Source organism: Phaethon lepturus, unplaced genomic scaffold, assembly GCF_000687285.1.
Source record: "Phaethon lepturus isolate BGI_N335 unplaced genomic scaffold, ASM68728v1 scaffold17673, whole genome shotgun sequence".
Lineage (NCBI taxonomy): Eukaryota > Metazoa > Chordata > Aves > Phaethontiformes > Phaethontidae > Phaethon > Phaethon lepturus.
The window spans coordinates 20430-43642 of NW_010531362.1; the positions used below are offsets into that span (position 1 = coordinate 20430).

The 23213-nt window shown below is 39.5% G+C and overlaps 1 protein-coding gene across 1 annotated transcript in view; it reads left to right on the plus strand.

Annotated features, from left to right (window-relative positions):
• CPAMD8 (C3 and PZP-like, alpha-2-macroglobulin domain containing 8) overlaps positions 1 to 23213 on the plus strand; it is a 55112-nt gene that overhangs the window by 20419 nt on the left and 11480 nt on the right. The window contains exons 20-36 of the mRNA XM_010284537.1: positions 1824 to 2055; positions 2664 to 2817; positions 3427 to 3569; positions 4050 to 4101; positions 4795 to 5093; positions 5527 to 5752; positions 6299 to 6475; positions 9229 to 9310; positions 10858 to 11014; positions 11472 to 11546; positions 13582 to 13747; positions 14300 to 14386; positions 15293 to 15429; positions 15810 to 15965; positions 16369 to 16431; positions 16820 to 17058; positions 20301 to 20388. Of these exons, the coding sequence (XP_010282839.1) occupies positions 1824 to 2055; positions 2664 to 2817; positions 3427 to 3569; positions 4050 to 4101; positions 4795 to 5093; positions 5527 to 5752; positions 6299 to 6475; positions 9229 to 9310; positions 10858 to 11014; positions 11472 to 11546; positions 13582 to 13747; positions 14300 to 14386; positions 15293 to 15429; positions 15810 to 15965; positions 16369 to 16431; positions 16820 to 17058; positions 20301 to 20388 (2533 nt within the window). The remainder of the gene's footprint in view (positions 1 to 1823; positions 2056 to 2663; positions 2818 to 3426; positions 3570 to 4049; positions 4102 to 4794; positions 5094 to 5526; positions 5753 to 6298; positions 6476 to 9228; positions 9311 to 10857; positions 11015 to 11471; positions 11547 to 13581; positions 13748 to 14299; positions 14387 to 15292; positions 15430 to 15809; positions 15966 to 16368; positions 16432 to 16819; positions 17059 to 20300; positions 20389 to 23213) is intronic.

Genomic DNA, 23213 nt, shown 5'->3' on the forward strand with positions numbered 1-23213 from the left:
AGACCGGTACATGACATACTGCCTAGTTACTGACAGTTAGAAGAGCTTGGGCTCATTGAAAATTGCCAACGGTTGATTTACACATTGAACGTAAAGGTACTTCATTGGTGCCTAAAATGTAAATAACCTTCAGCTGAAAAGCAGTGAAAGTGCAATTCTTCAGTTCGTCCTGGATATGAATCAGGTGGTATTGCAGCATTGAAAGACAGTGTGTTATGCTGTAGCCTCGCAGAGCTTATTCTGAAGACCTTGCTGTCTCGTTTTCTATGCCAACTAAGATGCATGTTGCTCTCAAAAGATTACAGAGCTAGCAGCATGTGTATCAAGCTCTGGGGAATAAATAAGAACTTGAGAGAAAACAACCTTAGGGTGTACTCATAACTGCACCAATCATCCTGCCAGTTGAGCCATGAAATAGCTTTTGTTCTTGCTTTAGAGGAAATGTTTTCTGTTCCAGGCAAGGCCAAAGCTTCTTTGCAGGAGGGAAATAGCAAAGTCTGCAGAACAAAATTGAATTTCTATTATTATAAAGCATGGAAGAGGATACCAGGTTTATGATACCCTGTTGTGGTATGCACAGTAAAGCCAAATACTCAGAACAGAAATTTAATTTTTAATAATTAGTTTCAATCTTCATTGGAAGAAAATTATGTTTTTGGAAATTTTCTGAGTTGGGCATTCCAAAAGCCAACCAACCAAAATGTTTCTGAATCAAAATATGCTCCCCTGGACAAGCAGTTGCTGAACTTGGTGTCTGGAAAATTTCTCATTTGCCCTTACGTTCAAGCAGAGTCTGCAGTGTGGCAATGTATACAAGGACAATGGGTTCCAAGAAAAATTATTTTTGTTTCACTAGCTGTTTAATAAATTATTGCTGAACTATTTTTATCCAGGATCTCAGCCTAGGGTTTTTTACTTTCTTTTACTTTCTTTTACTTTCTTTTACTTTCTTTTACTTTCTTTTACTTTCTTTTACTTTCTTTTACTTTCTTTTACTTTCTTTTACTTTCTTTTACTTTCTTTTACTTTCTTTTACTTTCTTTTACTTTCTTTTACTTTCTTTTACTTTCTTTTACTTTCTTTTACTTTCTTTTACTTTCTTTTACTTTCTTTTACTTTCTTTTACTTTCTTTTACTTTCTTTTACTTTCTTTTACTTTCTTTTACTTTCTTTTACTTTCTTTTACTTTCTTTTACTTTCTTTTACTTTCTTTTACTTTCTTTTACTTTCTTTTACTTTCTTTTACTTTCTTTTACTTTCTTTTACTTTCTTTTACTTTCTTTTACTTTCTTTTACTTTCTTTTACTTTCTTTTACTTTCTTTTACTTTCTTTTACTTTCTTTTACTTTCTTTTACTTTCTTTTACTTTCTTTTACTTTCTTTTACTTTCTTTTACTTTCTTTTACTTTCTTTTACTTTCTTTTACTTTCTTTTACTTTCTTTTACTTTCTTTTACTTTCTTTTACTTTCTTTTACTTTCTTTTACTTTCTGCAAATGTTTGCCTCTAAGAAAAGTGACTTTATAATGAGTCTGCAAATGCCTGTAAAGCTTTTACTCCGGTAAGAACTTGTATGTTAGACTGTGTTTTGCAGAAGCAACTGCTTGCTGTTCTGCTCCTTATAAATGTGCCTAGGTCTCAAAAAACCTGATAGAAAACATGGAGCCCTTTATAAGCTGCTGTTCAAAGCTGACACTGATGCTATGTTGTAAGTTTGAATCTGGAGGGAATTCCCCAAAACGTTTGGCCCTGTGTGCTTTAGCTTCTTTCAAGAGCATTTCATTAGTCTGATCAACCCAAGTTATTCCCTGTTCTCTTTGGTAGTAATATATCAGGAGAAGCACAGCTGCATGTGGAAGTGCCAGACTCCATCACTACCTGGATAACTGAAGCTGTGGGTCTGTCTGAAGAGAAGGGGTTGGGCATTGCCAGTCAAACAGAACTGAAGACATTTAAACCTTTCTTCATTGATTTCACCTTGCCATACCACGTCATCCGGGGAGAACAGACCAAAATCCCATTGACTGTCTACAATTACTTAGCTGTCTGTGTAGAGGTAATGGCCCTCTTTATTCCCGTTGCTAAGTCACTAAATTATGTTTTATTACCAAAACGTGAGCTACAAGTTACAGTAGATAAGGTATAGTGGTAATGTAGCGATAAGGTCAGCATAAATGCTTTGAACAAGATAACAATTTTGCTTTTCAGTATGAATAAATGTCACTGCTTTATTTACTTTTAGCTTGAAACAGCTGTAGTCGTCTGAAGTGTCTTGGAACACTTCAGAAATACAAATATTGAAAAATGCAGGGAAGGCAATTAGGAAGCTTATGCTGAACCACAGAGAGAATTTCCTTCATAATCCGAAAGCTACTGAAAGTAGTTTATTTTGAAAGAACTTTTTTTTTTTTAAGAAATCGCATCTCACTAGATGTTTACTTAAATTAATTATCTGTCTAGCTCCTGCAGTATCATTCTGAACTACTTGTAGAATTGCTCAACTGAAAGTAATGCTGTCAAATACATTACTAGAAGGTTTGAAGAATTAATAATCTGTGCATGCTATGATTATATTAAGCATTTTGTGGTTTTCAGATTTCTCATATATATCGGTTGGTTTTGCAGCTGAAACATGCAATAAATGGCATTCAAAAATTTTGACAGGTCCATGTGAAGATTTCTGTTCCAAAAGGCATAAAGTTTGTTGGGCATCCTGGGAAGCACCATCTGACAAGAAAGAAGTGCGTTGCCCCTGGGGAAGCTAAACCCACCTCTATCGTTTTGTCCTTCAATGAGCTTGGACTGAGCAACATCACTGGTAGTATAGAAATAAAAATAGCTTGCTGCTTGAAGGATTTTTTACAAGTGTTTCCTTTTTATTCCTCTTTCAGAAGAAAATTCTTATTTCCCTAGTACGCCAAAGTGGAATCATTTGTTCCACTTTCTGCCAACTTAGCTTTTCAACCTCACCTGTTTCTTAGAAACAGGTTCTATAGCTGTAATGCACTGAAGAGTCTGTATGAACAAAGTTCAGGAGCTTCCCTAGCCATCAGTCTTCCTGTTGTGTGATACGTGGTCATGTAAGGTTTGGACCTGTTACATCTTCCTGAAGAGATCTGTGGAAATTTTTAAATAGGAGAATAACAACAAATTCTGTACATCTTTCAAGCAAATAATCACAGTAAAAATTGTGTAACGCTGGAAACTAGGAAAGAGTTTCTCTGTTGCCCTTTGACTGTCCAAATACTGTTCGATTTTAGATGTGACTGTTCAAATACGTGTGGAATAAAGGTAATATGAGAGCTGTAATTACAAAACACTTGATGTATTGGTAATGAACTGTATCTAATTAGTTTAGATCTTCACTTGAACTCCTGAAGATCTTCCTATCACAAAATCTCTGCATCTTTTCCCTTCTGTTTCTTAGCAAAAGCTTTTGCTTATGGTGGAACTAATTGCTGTCAGGAAGGGATGCAGAACTTAAAGAATGGCAAGCACTCAGAGGACAATTATATGGACAAAAGGACCCCAGTGGGAGTGGATTATGTTCGCAGTAGTGTTATTATTGAGGTAAGAAAATATGAATTTGTAATACTTGACGAAAAAAAATTATAACTGGTTGGGCAAATCTTGAAAGTTTTTAGGTAGTTAATGAAACTTCAGTAGCTTTATAAGAATCTTCAGGTTGATTTATTGTATGTTTACGTGACTGGAAATAATCCATTTTTTGTGGTACGTGTAGAGAAAGGGCCCATTTGGTTCTGAGTTCATACAGGTGAATCTTCAGTGCTGTTCAGAAAAAAAGGGATAGAAATTTTATCAGATAAGCTTGCTCTGTTCATCTAAGAAATACACTGTGATGTCAGGTTCACTGGTAGTGGTTAGTATAGCTCTAGCTAACAGAATACAGTGTAATAACTTTTCTATAAAGGATATAAGACACTGTACAGCAGCAGAATATTATTTATGTATTTTGTAAGTAAAACTGAGTAACTGTTACTGCTAATCCAAGCACTGTATTTTTCTGCATGAATTTCTGTCTTTATATAGCCAGAGGGACTGTCCAGAGAATACACCTATAGTGTGTTCTTCTGCCCAAATGGTAAGTTCATTGTTTGAATGAGATAAATTAAGTTTGTTTGATTTAGTTATAAATAGAAACATGTGGCTTCATCTCATGAAAAAAAAAAAATTTAGGAAAAAAAAAATCTTTGTTTCCATTTCTCTATGATTAATGAGTTATGGTGTGTAGGAGGAACTTTTGAATAAAGAGTCTTTCTTACCTGGCTGGCTAATTATGAATTTGCTCTAACTGCCCAAGTGATTTCTGGAAATGGCAATTAAATTCCTTTACTTTATGAAACAGTTTAGGTATTCAGCACTGTGGACAGTAACTGTGACTGTACTATATTTTCAGCTCGTGTTTTAAAATTCAGTTCTGGAATCAGTATGTTCTTTCTGCCTGAGATTTGGATAGCTCAAAGTTGGCTCCAGTAGCTAAACAGAGATGCTTTTGACTACTAGATTAGAACTGAAAAATCACTTACAGGCTTCATAAGTAATCCAGCTGAGCAGTTTGAATTGAAGGATCTTTTATATTGGAAGGGGGTATAAATAGAAGATGGGAAGAAACATCCACATATACTTTTATAGTTTGTTTAAGAGAAGCTGGAAAAAAGAACATGTACTTAAGAAAGGTCTGTTTGTTTACATTTTAGTAGTTAACTGTGGGGTATATTTGAAGTATGTGAGCTAAGCTCTAATTCTTACAACGTTCCATTATTTTTCTGACTAGAGAAAATACACATTTCTACACCTAACAAATATGAGTACCAATACATGCAGAAACCTGCCCAGATGACACACTTTGACATTGCTGTGAAAGCACACAATGATGCTCACCTGGCCTTGTCCGCTGGTCCACATGACATGGCAGAGATGACTGAGATTGTTATTGGTGGACATCAAAATACTAAAACATGGATTTCCATAAGCAAAATGGGTGAGCCGGTGGTCAGCAGGGACACAGCTGGTATCCTCTCCTGGGATGAATTCCGCAGCTTCTGGATCAGCTGGAAAAATGGAATTATCCAGGTAGTGAATTTATCTACATAATGATCTGGAAGTCTCTTGCTTTCTTAAACAGAGTTTGAGCACATATACGGCAGATTTTCATTAGGCTTGTTGTAGAAGAAGATACGTTCTGAAAGCTTCGTTCCTGTTGCTTTTTCTGTATTAATTCTTGATCAGGCTGTTTTAATCGGAACATATCTTCTTGCCACTTTACGTTCTCAGGACCTCAGTCTTTGATGTTTTTAGTGCTAAATGTGCTGAAAATCTTGGAGTTCAAGCCTGTGGAATTCTCATTAAACTTCCTTGGATTGTTTGGTGGGTGGGAAAGAGAAAGGTACTGGTCCATTTACAGTGTTCTCTGATGCACACATAAGTTACTGGGTCTTAGGACACGTGGCAGTCTGACTTCCTATGTGTGGGTTCTTGGAACTGCATGGTGTTTTGTTTCTTTTAGGTTGGCCATGGTACTCGGGTGCTAAATGAGTCTATTATTGTGGAGTGGACAGTCCCCAAACAGCTTGAGGTGAAGTACATTGGCTTTTCCACAGGCTGGGGGTCAATGGGAGAGTTTAAAATTTGGAGAAAAGAAGAGACTGATGAAAATCACAATGAAGCATTTACTCTTGGAGTTCCCCACAACATAATTCCAGGATCAGAAAGAGCTACGGCTTCAATAATAGGTATCAATTATGAGGAGGTATCACTAGGTACCACTTATCAAATATGAAGAGATATACTCCAGCTGTTACTTGCTTCTGACCAGTGTTTGAGTAATAAAGACCAGATAAGATAGGCAGTTGCAGAGGTATATGCTGCTTAGTTCTGGGACAAATAAATATTTTTTTGGTCACTTGTTTGAACACTGCTTGAGTTGACAGTGACTTAAAGTTGATACCATCTGAGGGCTTTGCAGAGGCACTGTCTGTTAGAATTCATAGTATTCCTTTCATATTCATCATAATCACAAATTGTGCTGTGTTCTAAACTAGTAATCTAAATTGGGGAGTCATGGATAATCAAACTCTGAAACGTGAAATTTCTTGTATTTCAGCAAGAGCTTGAAGGGCTAAGACCTAACATCTGAAGGACTTCCAATTTATGATACAGTTTGTTTAAGTTGACTATGTGTAGCTAGTAGAAATTAGTGATCAAGTGGGTTTTAACCATAGGATATCAAAAGGAAGTGTAATTCCTTGATACAAACATATCGCCTCGTTTTCAAACAGGAGATGTAATGGGTCCTACGTTGAACAACTTGGACAATCTTTTGCGATTACCCTTTGGATGTGGGGAGCAGAACATGATCCATTTTGCTCCTAATGTTTTTGTCCTGAAGTATCTGCAGAAAACCAAACAACTCAGTCACGAGGTGGAGAGCGAAGCTACTGATTACCTTGTTCAAGGTAACTTATTACACTTAAAATTTATAGAAGGGGAAAGACTTGTAAGTTAGAAGAGTTTTACTGGTATCACGTTGTACTTTCTAATTAGAGAGTATCCCAAGTGATGAGGATTCATCATTTCTTGTAGAATAATCTCACAGGTTAACAGATTTGGATGGCAAGATGTTTTGCCTTGATATGTAGCCTGTGTTTCCCTTCAATAACTCCTAGTCAACATGCTTATTGATTTCCGCCCCCCACCCCGCCTTAGGCAGCTTATTTCTATGTTTAAACATTTCAGAAAGTCAAGGAAAATCAAATTTAGTAAAAATCTGTAGATGTAGGGTTTTTTGCCTTAATCATAAATGGTCTTTTCAGTCCTTTAGTTGCAACATGGCTCTTCTCTGAACTTTCTCTTTTTTAACAGTATTTTCTTAGTAACAGTATACCCAAAATCAAAAGTTAATATCCAAAGTATTTAACCTAGAGCCGTATAATGAAGGCTTTTACCTGTCCTTTCAGTGTCCTGTCCTATCTCACTAAACAGCTCAAAGCAATCTATCATTTTATGCACTGTTTTTCTCAGCATGTGTTTGGGAATAGCCATGTGCAAAATAGTTTATAACTAAATGCAATTCTCAGGACAAGTAAGAAATAGGAGATCATTAAAAACAAAAATGACCTAAAGGGACAAAGCTGTCTTGTGTATGAGTCAGACAATAGTCATGTCATGAAATCAGAGGTGACAGGATTAGGTGGTTCTCCTCTGAAAATGTAAATGTAAAAATATAATATGTTATATATTTCTTGTACTCGGCAGCAAAAGCTCAGTGCTTCTTCCTTTGCCTGGTTATAGTCATTTCACTTGTAATTTTTTGTGCATGCTGATAGCAGAATTTTTTAATAGTACAGGTCAGTGTTTCCTTTGCAGTATCATATGCTTTTGTTTCTTTTTATGAATCTGCAAACCTTCCAGGTTTTTGGCTCCAAACTCTGCCTGCTAATTAACCCTTACAGAAGAAATCCTCAAGAGTTTTAAACTTTTCTGTGTTTATTGGAGCCCTGCCAAGTATAAGGTTTAGATGGGAAAGTCTGTTTGCTCACTCTAGAAGGCTTTTGTGACTTACCAAGCCAGAAAACTTTTTCATCACTTAGTCATCCGTCATAGAAAGTGCTGATACCCAACAATTCCCGTATATTCCCTGATCTTAAAAGTGACCTGAGCTAAACCAGTCAGTAATCTCTCTACTTTCCCACAATGCAGTTCTACAAAAGCAGGTGAACAGGTGAAAAGTAGAAAGGTGAACCTCTCCAGTGAGTCCAAGCATCTAGAGGAGTGTTTAGAAAACAGAGGAGCAAGCAAGACATAAAATCTGTGCCACTATCAACCTAGCAAGCAAAGAAGAATAAATGTAAGAGCAATGAAGCATAAGTCAACTCAAAATGAACATTTGAATAAAAGAACAGAGAAAATGATAAGACTGATATGAAAATACAAGTACTTAATTTGTCCACCTAACATGCTGGAAATTAATGCTGAGGAACAATTTAAGGAGGAAGTGCTCAGTAGTAAATCGTGTCTGAGGCCTATATAGAAGAAAAGCAATCTAATTTAATGTAACACCTATTGTTTGGAGGAAGAAAAAAATAGTTACTTATGCTGTCTGCCACGTACCTGTATATATCCCACAACCCCCAGGCAAAGGTGTTTTAACTATAAGAGCATTATTAATCTCTAGGGCTTTGTTCCTCCCATGTTTCAAACCACTCAATCTGCGTTCCATATGAGCATCAGAAGGCTGTAGAGCAACAGGAAAAAGTACAGGAGTCATGGGCAGACGTGGCGTGGGGATTGTGGAGCTGCCTGTATCTGGAGAGGTCAACAAAGAAACTTTGCCTCCGGAAGTGAAAAAGTAATCCATTCCCATAAACATGTCATGCAGTGTGGAATAAAATGTCTATTCATGTGTCAGAGAATTCAGCAGGTACTCAATGTCTTTGACACGGTCTTCTTGCAGGTTTGACATATGTTAGAAATACCCTTTCTGAAGGGTTTGATTCCAATGGGCATTTAAGAGCTTTATCAAAGCATGTGTTCTCCATTCCTCAATATAGAGGCTTCGAGTGCTTTATTAGCGTGGGCAGTTGACGGTTATGACCAACAGGTTTAACAAGCAAATTCTTTTCCTAATAGGAAGAGCATTTTGACTATCTTTATTTTCAATCTCCAAAGACGTTCCGGTAGAGAATTCTTATCTTCAGCATTCAACTTCCTAATAACTGCTGTCTAAAACAAACCTTATAAGCCAGCCCTAGTAGCTAGGAAGTGTTCATATACGTTAAGATCACAGCTGTTATTGTTGACCCAAGCAACAGCTTTGGAGAAAAGTCTGAATCCAGTTATATCATTGAAGGAAAAAATTTTTCATCTGCATGGTGCTTTCAGTAAAATGGAAGGAGAATGGCTGTACGCTTAAGTAAAATTCTTTCTTTTAATACTGCATCTTTTCAGAGGGGTATCAAATTTTTAACATTTCCACTGGCCAAAATGCAGGAATTGTAGCCTTACAGATGTTAGGCTGCATGGATTTCTGAATAAGCTACAGCATATGTACACAGAGCTGGCTTTATCACTCACAGCAAAATAAGAGGTTGCCTCGGGCAGCACAATCCCTTATACTAGTGCCAGATGGCCTGAGTCTTCATTCACTTTAAATTCTTGTTTTTCTCTGTGTGAGGATTTTGGACTCCCCCAATTCTTTTGTGACTTCCAGGCTACCAGCGCCAGCTGACCTACAAGAGACAAGATGGTTCATACAGTGCTTTTGGCGAGAGGGATTCCTCGGGGAGTATGTGGTGAGTTGCTATTTAAAAAAGAGTTAGAAAATTCAGTGTTTGCTAAATGGGAAAAATACACAATTGGCAAGGAAAGAAGAGTAATTTTCCAGCTTCCATCGTGGTATCACACACAGTGGAGAACAGAAATAATACTCAATGACTATAGACTTACTGTTTCAATGCTGCTGAGTGTTCATACTACACTAGTAGGTGTATTATAGTCGTTTCAAGACTCAGGGGCAGTTAAGGTAGTCACATCTACTAATATGTCCAGGCTTTATGCACAGAAGCTATAGGTAAGGATCATATTTGGTCTACTGGAATTGGAGTAACAATGTATGGGGCATTTAAGCACCTAATTCCACTAAGGAATGGAGCTTCACCTGAGGCATGTACAGAGACACTTGCTGTCCCTAGAAGTGGCAGAGGCTTCTACTAGGGTACGAAAACAAACACCAAAACCAACCCAAAAAACCCCAAAGAAGTCTTTCTCCCAAGTACTTTATATGCCCTTATGGATGAAATGGAATGGTGTGGATTTATGCCCTGAGAATTGAAGTGCAGTACCTTTCAGTGTCAAACACTATGAGCCAGAAATCATGAAACTGAGAAGTCAGCTCATCTCACGAGTGTCCCCCTTAGGAAACCATGGCTTTTAAGGTTGTACGTTACATCACATTAGCGTGTTAGTTGCCTATAATGTCTCAGATGTAGTAGATTCTTGTCTTCATTCATTTCCTTGCACTGCCATTTGGCTTTTCCATCTGCTCTGTATTTTGCTTTAAACTCATTTTCTTCATGAACTCATCTGAAGGGAAGTACCACTTCTATGATGCTGCTGCCTCGCTGTTTCTAAGATAGTAAACTTTTATCTTGTATCTGGCATCTCCCAGTCCCTAGATGTAAAATATGGTGACACAGAATTACTTAACACTTGAAAAATCCCCTGCCAGGCAGCATGCTTTCTACCCTCCCATTCCTCAGAGCCTTGTAAATGAATGATTCAATCTCCCAAAGCTGGCCAGAGTTCACACTTGTTGTATGTCAGAGGTTTAGAATTCCAAAAACACTTCTGTTGCTTTCTTAGTCTTAATTCTCTGTAAAGTGTAACACAGCCTCAGACTTTAGCAATGGGTCTGGATTATTTATTTTTTTTAGTTAAGACAGTAATAAAGTTGGAAAATTGACTCCTCTCTATTCTCTGCAAATAATTCCGTATTTATAAGGATATTGATTCTTATTTTAAAAGCTTTCGTTATGTATAAAATAATTTGGGTAGTAGGTGAGCACCTGTAAAAGAGAACTGAATTTCAGAGTGTGTCATAACTAAAACAAATATATCTTCCAGTTATACTTGTCAATTTAATTTGTTGATCCTTAATCGTGCTCTTATCCAGAAGTTTGGACAGTGTTCAGGTGTTTTTATGTACCTTTTTTTTTTTAATATTTACTGTTTCCCCAACAAGATCTTTAACATTTGTGCTTTCTAAGAATGTTGTTTTCCCCTTACTGATACATTATTCTGAATTTGTTTTCTCAGTAAAGATGATAAATTTTATTTATAGGCTAACAGCTTTTGTCCTCAAGTCCTTTGCGCAGTCTCGTGGGTTTATTTTCATTGACCCAAAAGAACTGACAGCTGCCAAAGACTGGATCATCCAGCATCAGAAAGAAGACGGTTCCTTTCCTGCTATGGGCAGGATACTAAATAAGGACATTCAGGTAAAAACTACACAGACTCAAAATCATGCAATAAGTGCATTTTTTAAGTTATTATCAAAGCATGAAATGATGCAGTTTCCCTAAGCCTAATATGAATATTGCACTTACAAGGCTAGAATAATATAGGAAGAACTAGGAGAAATTCAGGTAAAAAAAGTCTATCAGAACGTATCTGTGTGCTGTCCCATGAGAATGGCAAGGGAGACGTCACTTCAGAATCGTGTCCCGGAGTATAAAGTTATGTGCATTGAGTGTGTTCTCAAGCTATTGCTAGGGAAGGAAGCTCCAATGTTGGCTTGGGTTCCTAAATTTCATACTCCTTATGTGCAAAGGAAAAGAAGTTCTGTGATACCATGGCTTCTCTTATAACATATTCTTTGTCTTGCTTCAAGAGTCTTTTTATCCAGTGTCCTTTTCTTGAGTTTTCATCCAGTGGTTTCTGTTTGTTGCCCTCCAGGGTGGAATCCATGGTAAGATCTCCCTGACAGCTTATGTGGTTGCATCTCTTCTAGAAACAGGTGTAACTTCTGAGGTAACAAAACTTAGTTAAAATAGCTCTCATGTTCTACATATTCTAAAAATTCTTTCTTTTTTTTTTTTTTTTAAAACGTGATTCTACTGCTGTTCTGTGCTCACTAGGATGGTAGCATCCAGGTAACAGAGGCTGTTGGAAAGCCTTGAGATTACTCTAAAGTTAAGGAATCTGTTCTGAAGTTATTCAGGGTAATCTCCCATCCTTCAACCATCACCTCAAGAGTTATTCTACCAAAGCAAAGCTCTTCCCTGCAACCCCATTCTCCAACCTCTCACAGAAATGCCTGCAAAAAATGTTTTCTGCCTTGTAATTTCAAGGTGTGATTGCAACCTATGCAGATACTGGTAGCTTGCCTATATATACTGAAAAAAAACTTTAACTAGCTAGCTTAGTGCTAACAGCAGTTTAACTAGGGCCACATAGGCTTCGGGGATCCAGAAAACTTTTGTAGTCTGCCTTTGCTACAGTGGCCAAAATGCTACTGCTATTAGATTACAGTATCTTTGGAGAGCTGTACTCCTATGATCTGCTGGATTGAGGACTCTGGAGAAAAATGTTTCTCCTCTTTGTAATGAGACAGAACAGGAATACTACAGAAAAAAAGAATAGTTACTTAGGAACATGCAATTCCGCTGCATAATTCTTGAAGTAGAAAAAAAGAAATCACTTCCAGTACAACTGGCATTTTAGAGATTCCTTCTTAAAAGTCACCGTAAAAACAGTGCTCCTCTCCTCTGTTGTATTTTTCCTGGCATGCAATTTCACTAGAATGGAGATGCTTGGATAACATCATAGTTAAACATTCTCACTAACTGGGAGTTGAACATTCCCACAATGACTGGAAGAACGTCCACTTGCAGATGCGCTGAGCAAGTCATGAATACAGTTCTTCACTTGCCCTTCAACAGCCAAGGGAAAGTGGTGGGGGTGAGTAGGTCTGCACATGTAGAACTGGAAGATTAAAACAGGAGGTGTAGTGAATGTTGCAGCATGTCTTGGTGATCCGTACTCAGGCAAAAGAATTGCCCGTTCAGGCAAAACCCAGTGAGTTTGTGGAGACTTTGAAACAGCCAGTGCAAACAGCAGTATCTGTTCAGAAACTTTGGGATAATCTCAGCACTTCTGGTGGCATCTCTGGAGAGCTTGAAGAGTGAGACTATGCTGCTGCTGCAAGCAGATACCCCTTAACCTCCAGTTCCTGTTGGAGCAGGCGGCCTTCAACCTATTAAAAATTAAAAAACAAAACAAAAAAACAAAACCCAACATCCTCCAGTGCTCATAGAGTAACTTTCTGCCTCCCTGTCAGCAGTGTCTCCCCTCTGAGAAGTGATGTGATGCTCCCTCTGGGCTGCTGTGTGTCAAGACAGCCTTAGCATTTTTATTTGCTGGAAGTGCAGTTTATGTGGATCTAATGGTTTTCCTAGAGGAGATTTGCAAGTGTTACTAATGATGTTAGCTAGGAAATGAGGAAGGGGAAGGTTAGTGCCACAGGGAAATCAAAGGAAACCAAATTACATCAAGTCCAATTAAATTGTTTCTATAAATTATCAGAGCCACGTTCCTACATGGTGAGGTCATTGAGGGAGTTAATAAAACATTTTTGTTGGCTGCAGGGACCCCTGGGAACCTTGGCCTTTATTATCCTCTGGCGTCTGCTAGACGCTCCAGAGTGTCAGGAACACAATCAAACATACAGTAGAGAGCTTGCTTCTGCTCTGTTCATCTACTGCCTTGAAGGCCCATGAAATTTCTTCAGCTTTAGGGGGGATAAATGTGTCTCAGTGTTAGTCTAGATCATTTTTGCTATGCTATTTGCTCCCTTTTTTTTTTTTTTTGAATTTGTGTTGCATGGCTTTTCTTAAGGAAAGGAAAGTGTTAGTGTCATTCTGCAGAGAGCAAACTGTATCTTTCCTAGTTCTGTTTGGTTTTGGTTTTTTTTTTTAATGGACACAAAGTGATGAGAAATAAAGTGATTCTAACTTCTGAGATATAGAGGCTGGTAATATGTCTGGGCTTTTTCCCCTAAATATAGGAAGAACAAACAGCTGTTGACAAAGCAAAACATTTCTTAGAGTCCAACTTGTATTCAGCAGAAGACCCCTACACTACTGCCTTGATTGCATATGCCCTGACACTGCTACACAGTCCCTCCGCTGCTGTGGCACTGCGGAAAATGAACAGCATGGCTATTACACAAGGTACTGTGCTCCTGGGTCCAATCTGGCAAGTCCCTGAACTGGCGATTCTCTTACGGGAACAAGCAAACAACCCTTGCAACTTGAATGATATATTTGAGTTACTGGAGAGGATAGAGCCTGTGAGAGGAGGTCTTCCTCGTGGCACGGTTTGAATTCGTAAGGCAAGAGTTTTCTTGATTCTCTGCAGGGAGGGCTGAGTACCTTAGTTCCACATCTGCAGCTAATGCTGGAAGAAGGCGAGTGTACCAGAGGCTCTGCAGTGCCTTTCCTGTCAATATGACAAAGAGTTTGCCTTGTAACAGATCACATTCCCTGATGGTGTATTTTAATCCAAAATCCAGGAATTACCTAATTTGTCACATTGAGCCATCTTTGTAATTGCAAAAGGGAGCCTCTTGCCCAGGGAATACTTGTCTAAAAGGAGGAGAGACGGTGCGGTTCGGGGCATGAATCTGTTCTTTGAGTCAATGCAAAATTAGAATTTCATTCTTCCCATGTACAGGGGCTTAGCTGCAGTCCTGCAGTAGATATTCTACTGTTCTATTTTTCTAGATGGCTTTACACACTGGAGTTTGACGGGAACTCTTGTTGCTGATGAAGATACCTTCATGGGATTTAATGATGGTCTCTCTCAATCAGGTACTTGTACTGCAAAGACAGAGATAAGAGAATGGGCTGCAACAGCAGGCTACTGACTGCATGTATTCTAGTAAATTGTTTATACAATAGAAGGTATTCTGAAAATGTCAGTCAGTCAGGGTCCAGATGAAATGAGAGCTCATAAAAGGCAAGTAATGCTATGCTGAAAGAGCTGCTTAAGAGCAAATGAGAGACAGCTAAGTGTGGTCAAGACAGGACTGTCTTTTGAGCTCTCCAGCAATCTTACCATTTTTCACTCCAGTTTTATAAAGACAGTGAGTGATACAGAAGAGTGAAAGCCATAAGGGATTCCAGCAGGGAGGAATCATTTGAAATGGAAATCTGAGACAAGTCAAATGCATTTAATTTTAGAGCTGTTTAGCTTTGTATTTTCAAATGGTTCTAGGGTTTGTACAGCCAGCTTTTATTGGCAGTCACTGACATTTCAGCTGATTTCCTAGACTTTAACTATCAAAGCCACAACAGTGAATGATGCTATAATTTTCAAGTCACTTAAAGCCATTGACTTTTCTAATAGGATGTAGGTGCACCAATGTTCAGGAGGGATCTAACTGGATATCATATGAAAATCTCTAGGAGAGGAATACAGTATGGGCAGCAGCAAAGTAGAGCTGGAGTGGGACACAATCAAGTAGAAAGAAGGTTATCTATTGTGTGAAGGAAAGAGCTTATGTTGGAAGCAGAGATATCTTTGGAAGATGATGCATATTGGGTGCAGACATCTTTTAACTCCATTTTTCTCTTCCTGTGTTTACTTCTGCAGACTCTTAATTTTTTTTTTTCAGTTAATGAATATCCATGCAACTGTCTTGAGACCTGCCCAGATTCTCACTTATAGATGGTATTTGATTTTTTTTTTATTTTCCCCCTCCTCCTCTCTTTTAGTTGTTTCAGCAGAAGTGGAAATGACATCTTATGCCCTTTTGACGTACACACTCCTAGGAGACGTGGCTTCTGCACTCCCAGTAGTAAAATGGCTTTCACAGCAAAGGAATGCACTTGGAGGATTCTCATCTACTCAGGTGGGCTGTCTCTGAAAAAGGTAGCTTCAATGCATGCATAATCAATTGTGGAAATCAATTGATTCAGGCATGGTCAATGGAGAGTTTCTAGCTAGAGTCTAGACAGAAACTGTCTGTGTTCTGGTAAGAAAAAAAAAAATTTCCAGTGCTCTTTACTGCTTCCTTCTTGGACTGATAATTTGAAAGGAACCTAGACTTTGTCCTTACAGATGGCTTTGACAGCAAAAGTGAACGAAACCTGATATTTCTTTTGCTATCTGAATTAATAACGAAGATTCTGCTACCAGAAGCTGATGACTGTACAGCACAGTGCTTGTTTGTAAGTTTACTATGCTCCTGTATTCTTCACTATTCTGATCTCTACCTCTTCTGATCCCTAGGACACATGTGTAGCCCTGCAGGCTCTGGCTGAATATGCTATCCTGTCCTATGTTGGAGGAGTCAACCTTACCATTTCCTTGGCTTCTACTAATCTAGACTACCAGGAGACGTTTGAGCTTAACAAGATGAATAAAAAAGTCCTCCAGACTGCAGTGGTAGGTGGTTTTGTATTTATGTAGCCAAGTTTTTAAAGCGATCCATGTGAACTGGGTTCTGAATGACAACTCAGATAAGTTCAGTAATGGTAAAAGCACAAGCTAAGCACTGAGGTCTTAGGACTTTATGGTGTTTTATGGCTGGGTCCAGGTGTGAAGGAGGCAGGACTCAAAGTTAAAGGCATTTTTTGCCCTAACTAATGCTTGGTGCTTATTTTGGGCTGCTGCTTGTTTCTACCATTGTTAAATGCAGGTGGCTGAAAAGAATAAGCTTCATCACTTCACTTCTGCAGTCTCCTTTATAACCAGAAAGATATTTTGTACAGAATAAAGCTAAAATTGATATTCGTTTCCATTCTGAGTGCCATGTCTTGCCTGTGTCTTACCTGTGGATTCTCCCCAGATACCCAGTATTCCGACGGGACTGTTTGTGAGTGCCAAAGGTGAAGGCTGCTGTCTGATGCAGGTAAGGTTTCCATGGGACTGGAGAAAGTACATGAGCAGGTGATCTCTAAACTCACAGTCTGTTTGCTACCTGTTTAATCCCAGTTTGCTATGAGGGAGGAGTTACACTTTGAATTTTTCTCAAAGTAGTTGTATAGCATGGTATTGCTTTCATTCATAGAAGTAAGTGTGGTTGTACTAGGGTGAATTTGCTCTGGTATACCTTTATCTATATATAACTGTGTTGCAAAGCCTCTGTTGCCTCTGTGCCTGCCAGTTGCCTCTCTCTGAAGAAATCTGGTGTTCATGCTGGTCTTTGGGCAACGTTTGTAGATGCAATGAAACACTGGGATCTAATAAGCTGCCCTGACTCTTTTTTTGTTTCATTTTTACCTCCCTTTCTGCTGCAGATTGATGTCACTTACAACGTTCCTGATCCGATTGCCAAACCAGCTTTCCAGCTCCTGGTTAACCTCAAGGAGCCAAAGTCAGAGCAGCATCTTCAAACTCCAAATCTCCTGCGGTCTGTCTCTCCAGATGAGAATCGCTCTGAAGCCCTGCACAGAGAGAGGACACTGGTGGATGATGATGACCCAGCTTCAGATCAGGACCATCGGGAATACAAAGTCATACTGGAGACGTGCACTAGGTAGGAAATGCCAATCTGCATCATGCCCTGCCTGTATCTCGGAGACCATCTAGTTTGCCGATCAGCACATCTATACTGATACATTCATTGATACAGGAAAGGTACCAAATTCTTTCTTGCTGCACTGTCTGTATCTCAGTGTAAGATAGAACACCCCACATGGAGAATGCAGAATTTCAACCATAATTATGGGTTGTAGGACAGAGTTACTGCATAGATATTCACGAGCATTGTCTGCTGGCATTAATTTTAGTGCTAAGTGTATGTCAAAGGTAGAGAAACAAGAACAAAATTTGCTAAGAGGGCAACACCTTGGGTTTTTATCATCAAGTTTCATTACTGCATTCCAAACCCTGAAGATGACGAATTGAATGTCATTTGCTTATATTATGAGGAAAAGAAGTAGTTCTGGATTATTTTCTAGGTCTTAAGTAACAGGCTTTCCTTAAAAGCCTGAAAGAGCTAGGTAATTTCAGCCAGTTAACTAATATCTTAAACGTGTCGATAGTTTTATAAATATTATTGACTTCAATGTTTGAGTTGCTTATTCTTCAGTTTTGGATACCAAAGACCTAAGAGAAGATGCTTGTTGCCATGGCATGAATTTGGTATCTATGGTAAAGGCATGATATAGGCCAATATTTGTTAGTAAGCTTTCTAAAGCTCATAGCTTATCTCCTTGTTCCATATAAAGAAATTCAAAATAATTTTTGAAGTTGGCATGATACTAAATCTCCAGAAGTTTCATTCCTAGCTCTCAAAGCACTTTGCAAAGACACTAGCAGTTCCGTCTCATTTTATAGATTGGGAAACTCAAGATATTAAGAGAAAACAGCTTGCCTATAGACAAACAGCAGCAGGAATAGTTTCTGACCTGCGTTCAATCCACTTACATGTTTTGCTTAAACATGTTAATACTGCTGCAGTTATCAGGAGTTGCTGATATCTTCACAAAATGTTTTCATTTTTAAGGAGGTTGCTTGAAAGTTGGCCCAAGCAAGGGAAAGCCACAACTAAAGTAAGTAAGGAGGGCTTACAGCGTCCTACTGTAAAATAGAAGAAACTGTTCCCAAGAAATTCATAACTAATCTGCATATTTGTGACCAGGAGTATGGCAGGTGATGGGGCTACAGCTTCACTGAACTCGAACAGCAGAAGTAAAGTGAATGGCTCAGATGCAATTCATGGAAATGGAAAACTTTCACTCCCCTATCAGGTTCCTGCAGAGGCAGCACCATACAGTGACTACAGTCCTGAAAACAGTTCCAGTGACTCCAGGCAGAGATGAGATCTTACTATCTCTGTCAACACACTTGCCCCTTGCTCGCATGGCCACGTTGCTGGCAGATGCATTACTGATTGCCACAAGCCTGTGAAATCCTGGGCCAGGCATTTTTTGGCCTAGTTGAATTCTTCCTCCCTCCAGTAACAGCAGCCTGTGATGAGCAACTCAAACTCACCATCCAAAAGAGTGCTAGAGTCAGTCTGGCTGTATATAACACAATATCACTTTCTCAACCCCTTCTCCCCCTGCCTAAGCACTGCAGCTTGTATTGGGGAGGTAGGTTTATAAAGTCTTGTCAGTCCCTTGAAGATGCCTGTAACTAAGGAGGCTGCCCTGCATCAACACAACCTTTCTGTTGTTATTTCTGAAACTTCTGCCCTGGGAATTGCTGGAGCAAAGACAGAAATTTGAGAGGAAGCCCAGTCCAAGAAGATTGATTGCTTGGAAAGAAAACAAAAGCAAATGGAATCTTCCCTTTCCTCCCCTCTTCCTGTAATGATGCTCTTTTAACTCCTTCATCATTGTATTTAGGCAATGTGAGTAGAGGAGTGCATCCAAGGATGACAAGTGAAGTATTTTGAGCTGGGGATGTTCTTCAGAATGTAATTGTTTTAGGTGTTGTCATGCTCAGTGCAGTCCTTGGGGCACTTTTGAGGAGTTAGGGAGAAAACAGTATGGGAAATAGAGGACTGTGATATATGACAGAGAATGAGAAAAATGCAGGTAAAGGGATACGGTAGGATTTTTTAGGGAGCATGGTGCATGGAGTTAGATCAGGATTAACAAGGCTTAATGTCTCTGGAAGACTGAACTGTCTCACACAGAGCCAACTGGATCTGTCCACAGACCATCTCATGCTACTGTGGGTGTATGAGCTTGGGTGTGGCATTACATCCAGCGTGGCTCTCTGCAGAGCTTCGGCAAACTCACCCACCCACCCTAAGCTGCAGAGGTCTCCGAGTAGCCCTGCGGGAGACGGTTCAGATCTGGCAAATTCGTTCCTGGAAGCTGCGTGTACTGTGTTTTCTCAGTGCTGGGCATGAGCTAATAAGCCCTCCTGGGTCCAAGCTAATTTTCTTTGTGGTGCAACTAAACAGCAAACAGGTAAGCTGCCAAGGAGGGATAGTTTAGAGCTGACTATATGTGAATGCAGAGAAAAGAGAACATTGTTCTGGAATTAGCAGGCGCTGCTTTGTTACAGTGTCAACTCTTCTGCCATGCTGCAAGAAATTTAAATCTTTTGCAATGGCCCAAATAAAGTTTCTCTCCACCCCTCTCTGTGTGATTTTTTTTAATGCACACTCCACCAGTAACAACTCTGAATTTCAGTGGTTTTTTGGAGTCTCCATTGATATTATAGAGGACAATATAGGCAGTGAATTCTTTAACACTAGTTACTAGAGAGTGAGCTTGCTGACTCATTAGCAAAGACACTTTTCTCAGTGTCAATTAGATGCTGGAGGGAAATGGCGATTTATGAAACCCCAGGGTTGAACAACTCTGCCTGGTGTGTTGGGAAGTAACATTCCTCTTACACCACAATCCATTTACAGCCCTCCACTTAGGAAAGAACAGAAGTTTCTTCTATTCCAAGGGGTTATTCCCTTTTACCAAGTGCATTTTGTCAGTGACTAATTGAAAAATGAGGCAAGCAGCCCCACAGGAGACTACAGCCTTCCTTCTGCTTTTCTGCCTCCACTTGTCTGGACATCTCCTACATCTCTGCCCTCTAAGTTGTGCGTAATTTTTGTTGGATCAAAGCAGAAAAGAGGATTTTGTAAAGCCAAGTAGACTGTGGCTTTCAACAAGTCCTTCAAAGAGTAGTAGATCCTTTTATTTTGTTTTTCCTCTGAAGTTTGTTTCAATTGTTCTCCATCCTGAGTTGTCCATGTACCATTTGTTATCCTGGATCCTGAGTTTGTTTTCATTCTTTCTCTCTTTTTGTTCTCATGGGAAGATGGCTGCACTCTGGATCTTCTAACATGGCTGTCTTGGAAGTGCCGTTGTTCTCAGGGTTTCGTGCAGATATTGAGAGCCTAGAGCAGGTAAGATGCTATAATGAGAGTGCAAGACATGATCTTGGGCCAGGACCTGGCGCTCTAATTAGCAGAGATTCCCGTTGGGGAGCAATAGGAAGCAAATGGCATTGGATGTTACATCACTGTCCAAAAAGACACAATTAAAAGGACGGATGGGGGGACAAGGAGATTTCACTTGTCAAAAAATATTTATCTGAAATGAGTAAACAGATGTTCTGAGCAAGAAAAACAAATTTACCCAACATGGCCAAATGAAGGTTTATTACTGAGCACAGTGCACAGTAATTAAATGAGACCCATTTGGAAATACTGAAGTGAAAATGTGCTCTAACAGGAGCTGTTTATGGCTTCTTAGTGGGCTGTGTTATCTCCAACATCTGGATTCCATTTCTTTGGAGGCTCTCTGTCTTGGAATTTTTTGCCTTCCCCCCCCCTTCTGGGAGAACATCATGTTTATTGCAAGCCAAACTGAGGTGGACAGAATGTGCCTCTTACCCAGCCAGCCCTCTAGGGGAGATGAACTATAATCTTTAGCTTTCCTTTCTATTTTATGGAAGCATTACAGTCTATCCACTGGTGTTTTTTATGCTGCAGATAGAGTTTTTAAGGACTATGTAACTAAAGAGGTGTAAAATCCTTGCATCCTTGAGAACTGGTAAAGAGCTTAAAAGTATTTTGCTTCCAAAAGATTCTTCTGTTAATAGCTTTATCATCATTATACTGAGGGGAGGAGGGGTTCGGGGAAAGAATTTTAAAGCAGAATCGTAGTGAAGACCAGGCAGTTTAATTTGACATCCTAATTCAAGGAAAAGTGCACATTGCTTTGTCTTCTCTAGGATTTCACTTGATTTGGCTAATTTATAATATAAACACCATTGCATTTTCTTGGAGCAAATGAGACCAATATGTTCAGAGGCTTACAATCCATGTCAAAATCTGCTGTCAGATAGTCTCCTGGGCTGTCACTGAAGCCAGAGAAACTTGTGTATTAGTCCCTGAGAAGAGAATTGCATCCTTCCAGTATTAGGGAGCTGTGCTGGAATACTTTTGTACAGAGATGTGTGTTGATCAGATATGAAATTACTCGTGTAAAAAGAAATATCAAAGTTATTTTATATCTGTTCGCTAGCGGCATGTTAAGAATTCTGTTTTCAAATGCATACATGAAAAATGCATCAATTCTTATTTGCCTGTTGACCTTGGAGTGTGATATTCTCTGTCACATGCAACAAATGGTGCAACAAACAACTATGGCTATTCAGATGAGGCAAGACCAGCAGCAGGAGGTCTCCAGTATTCCTGTGGTAAGAGAAAGGAGGAAAATTAGGTGAGGGGGCCTGTAGTGGGTTTGGATACTATTTTATCTCCTCCTGCTGAAGGTTGCTAGAGTGACAGTCATTTGTACTGGTTTCAAGTAAGTTCTCTTTCACAGTAATTTATGTAAATAATGGCAGAAAAAATATGGTTGGAAACCTGGCTTAGGACCAGAGAACTCAAAACGAGATAGGAGGAAAACAACAGGATATCTTTATGGTGTTAAACCCATGGAATGTTTTATCAGCAGAGGAAAAGGAGGACTAAAGGGAGGGAAAGGGTTGAAACAAAGAGTGCAAAGGGGTTTTCATTACAGAAGAACAGAAAATTGGTTAAGTAACGAAGCCTTGTACTCCTTATTTTTCCTGAAACAAGCTAAGAAGAAATTACAGAAATAGGAGCTCCCAATGTCCAGGCTGTACTGAGCGAACATCTCCTTTGCCGGTTTCAGCAGGGGACAGAATTAAGAGTTTCTAGGCTGAGAGTCATGAGAAAGTCCCATAAGCTCGTGTGTTACAAGGGACTGCAATAGGTTCTGTCACTTCAGTCCCTGAACTCTTTTTCCTTTTTGCCAAGGCTGTGCTCTGGCTTGAGGCTTGTTTTCATGGCTGGGCCAGGCAAGTGTCCCAGATAAAGACCTGTAAACCAAATATGCTGCTTCTGTATTTAGTGACTACTAAAAGGCTGCTACATGCAGCAATCTGTTCTTGTGCTGTGCTGACGGTTTACACTAACCTGTGCTCAGGGCATGTTGTACATTTTCTAAGTAGAGGAAACACTTAAGATAACTGTGAATATATGATTAACGTTAGGATATACACTCTGCAAGGAAACTCTGATTCTGGCTCCCCGATGAACTAGCCGTAAAACATTTCAAACCACTTTTGTTTGCAGTGCCTCTTATTCTCTCTCATTTTCTAGTGTGTTGCCATAATCCTTGAGCTCTGTGACACCTGCCTGCCTCTGATGTTTGATTTCTCATGGCTTCAGAAGTTCTTCTGTCACATTCAGTGCCATCTCGCTGGGGCCTCAGCACTGCTAGCTCCTTGACCAGGTGCTGGTCGGCACTCTTAAATCAGAAACAAACACTGGGCATGTGGAAACTAGAGCAGAGAAACAGGGGGATTTACTCACGCTGCCTGTGTCAGATGCCTCAGTGTCTGAGAAGCATCATGTATCAGTTTCGTACCCTTCCTCTGTTCTGTCGTATCCCCATACCTGGCCTGGATGGAAGCAGTCAGAGGGTAAAAGCAAGCTGCCCTGCTACCTACAAGTTATTTTCTCAGTGCTGAATGAGCTCGCCAGCACATGAGGCTTTCTCTAGCACTAAGCAAATGAAGTGGTTGTGCTTTCCCTTGTGCCATCTTCTCATCTGTCTGAATTTCATGTTCCTGCCTCTATGGGTAGAGAAGCAACAGAGTCCCAGTGTAGCCCCGTCTGTTGGGGTCTCTGGGCATAGAATAGCAGATGATTTGTTTTCTTTTCGTCTTAATAGGAAAAGGAGCTGATTCTCTTTC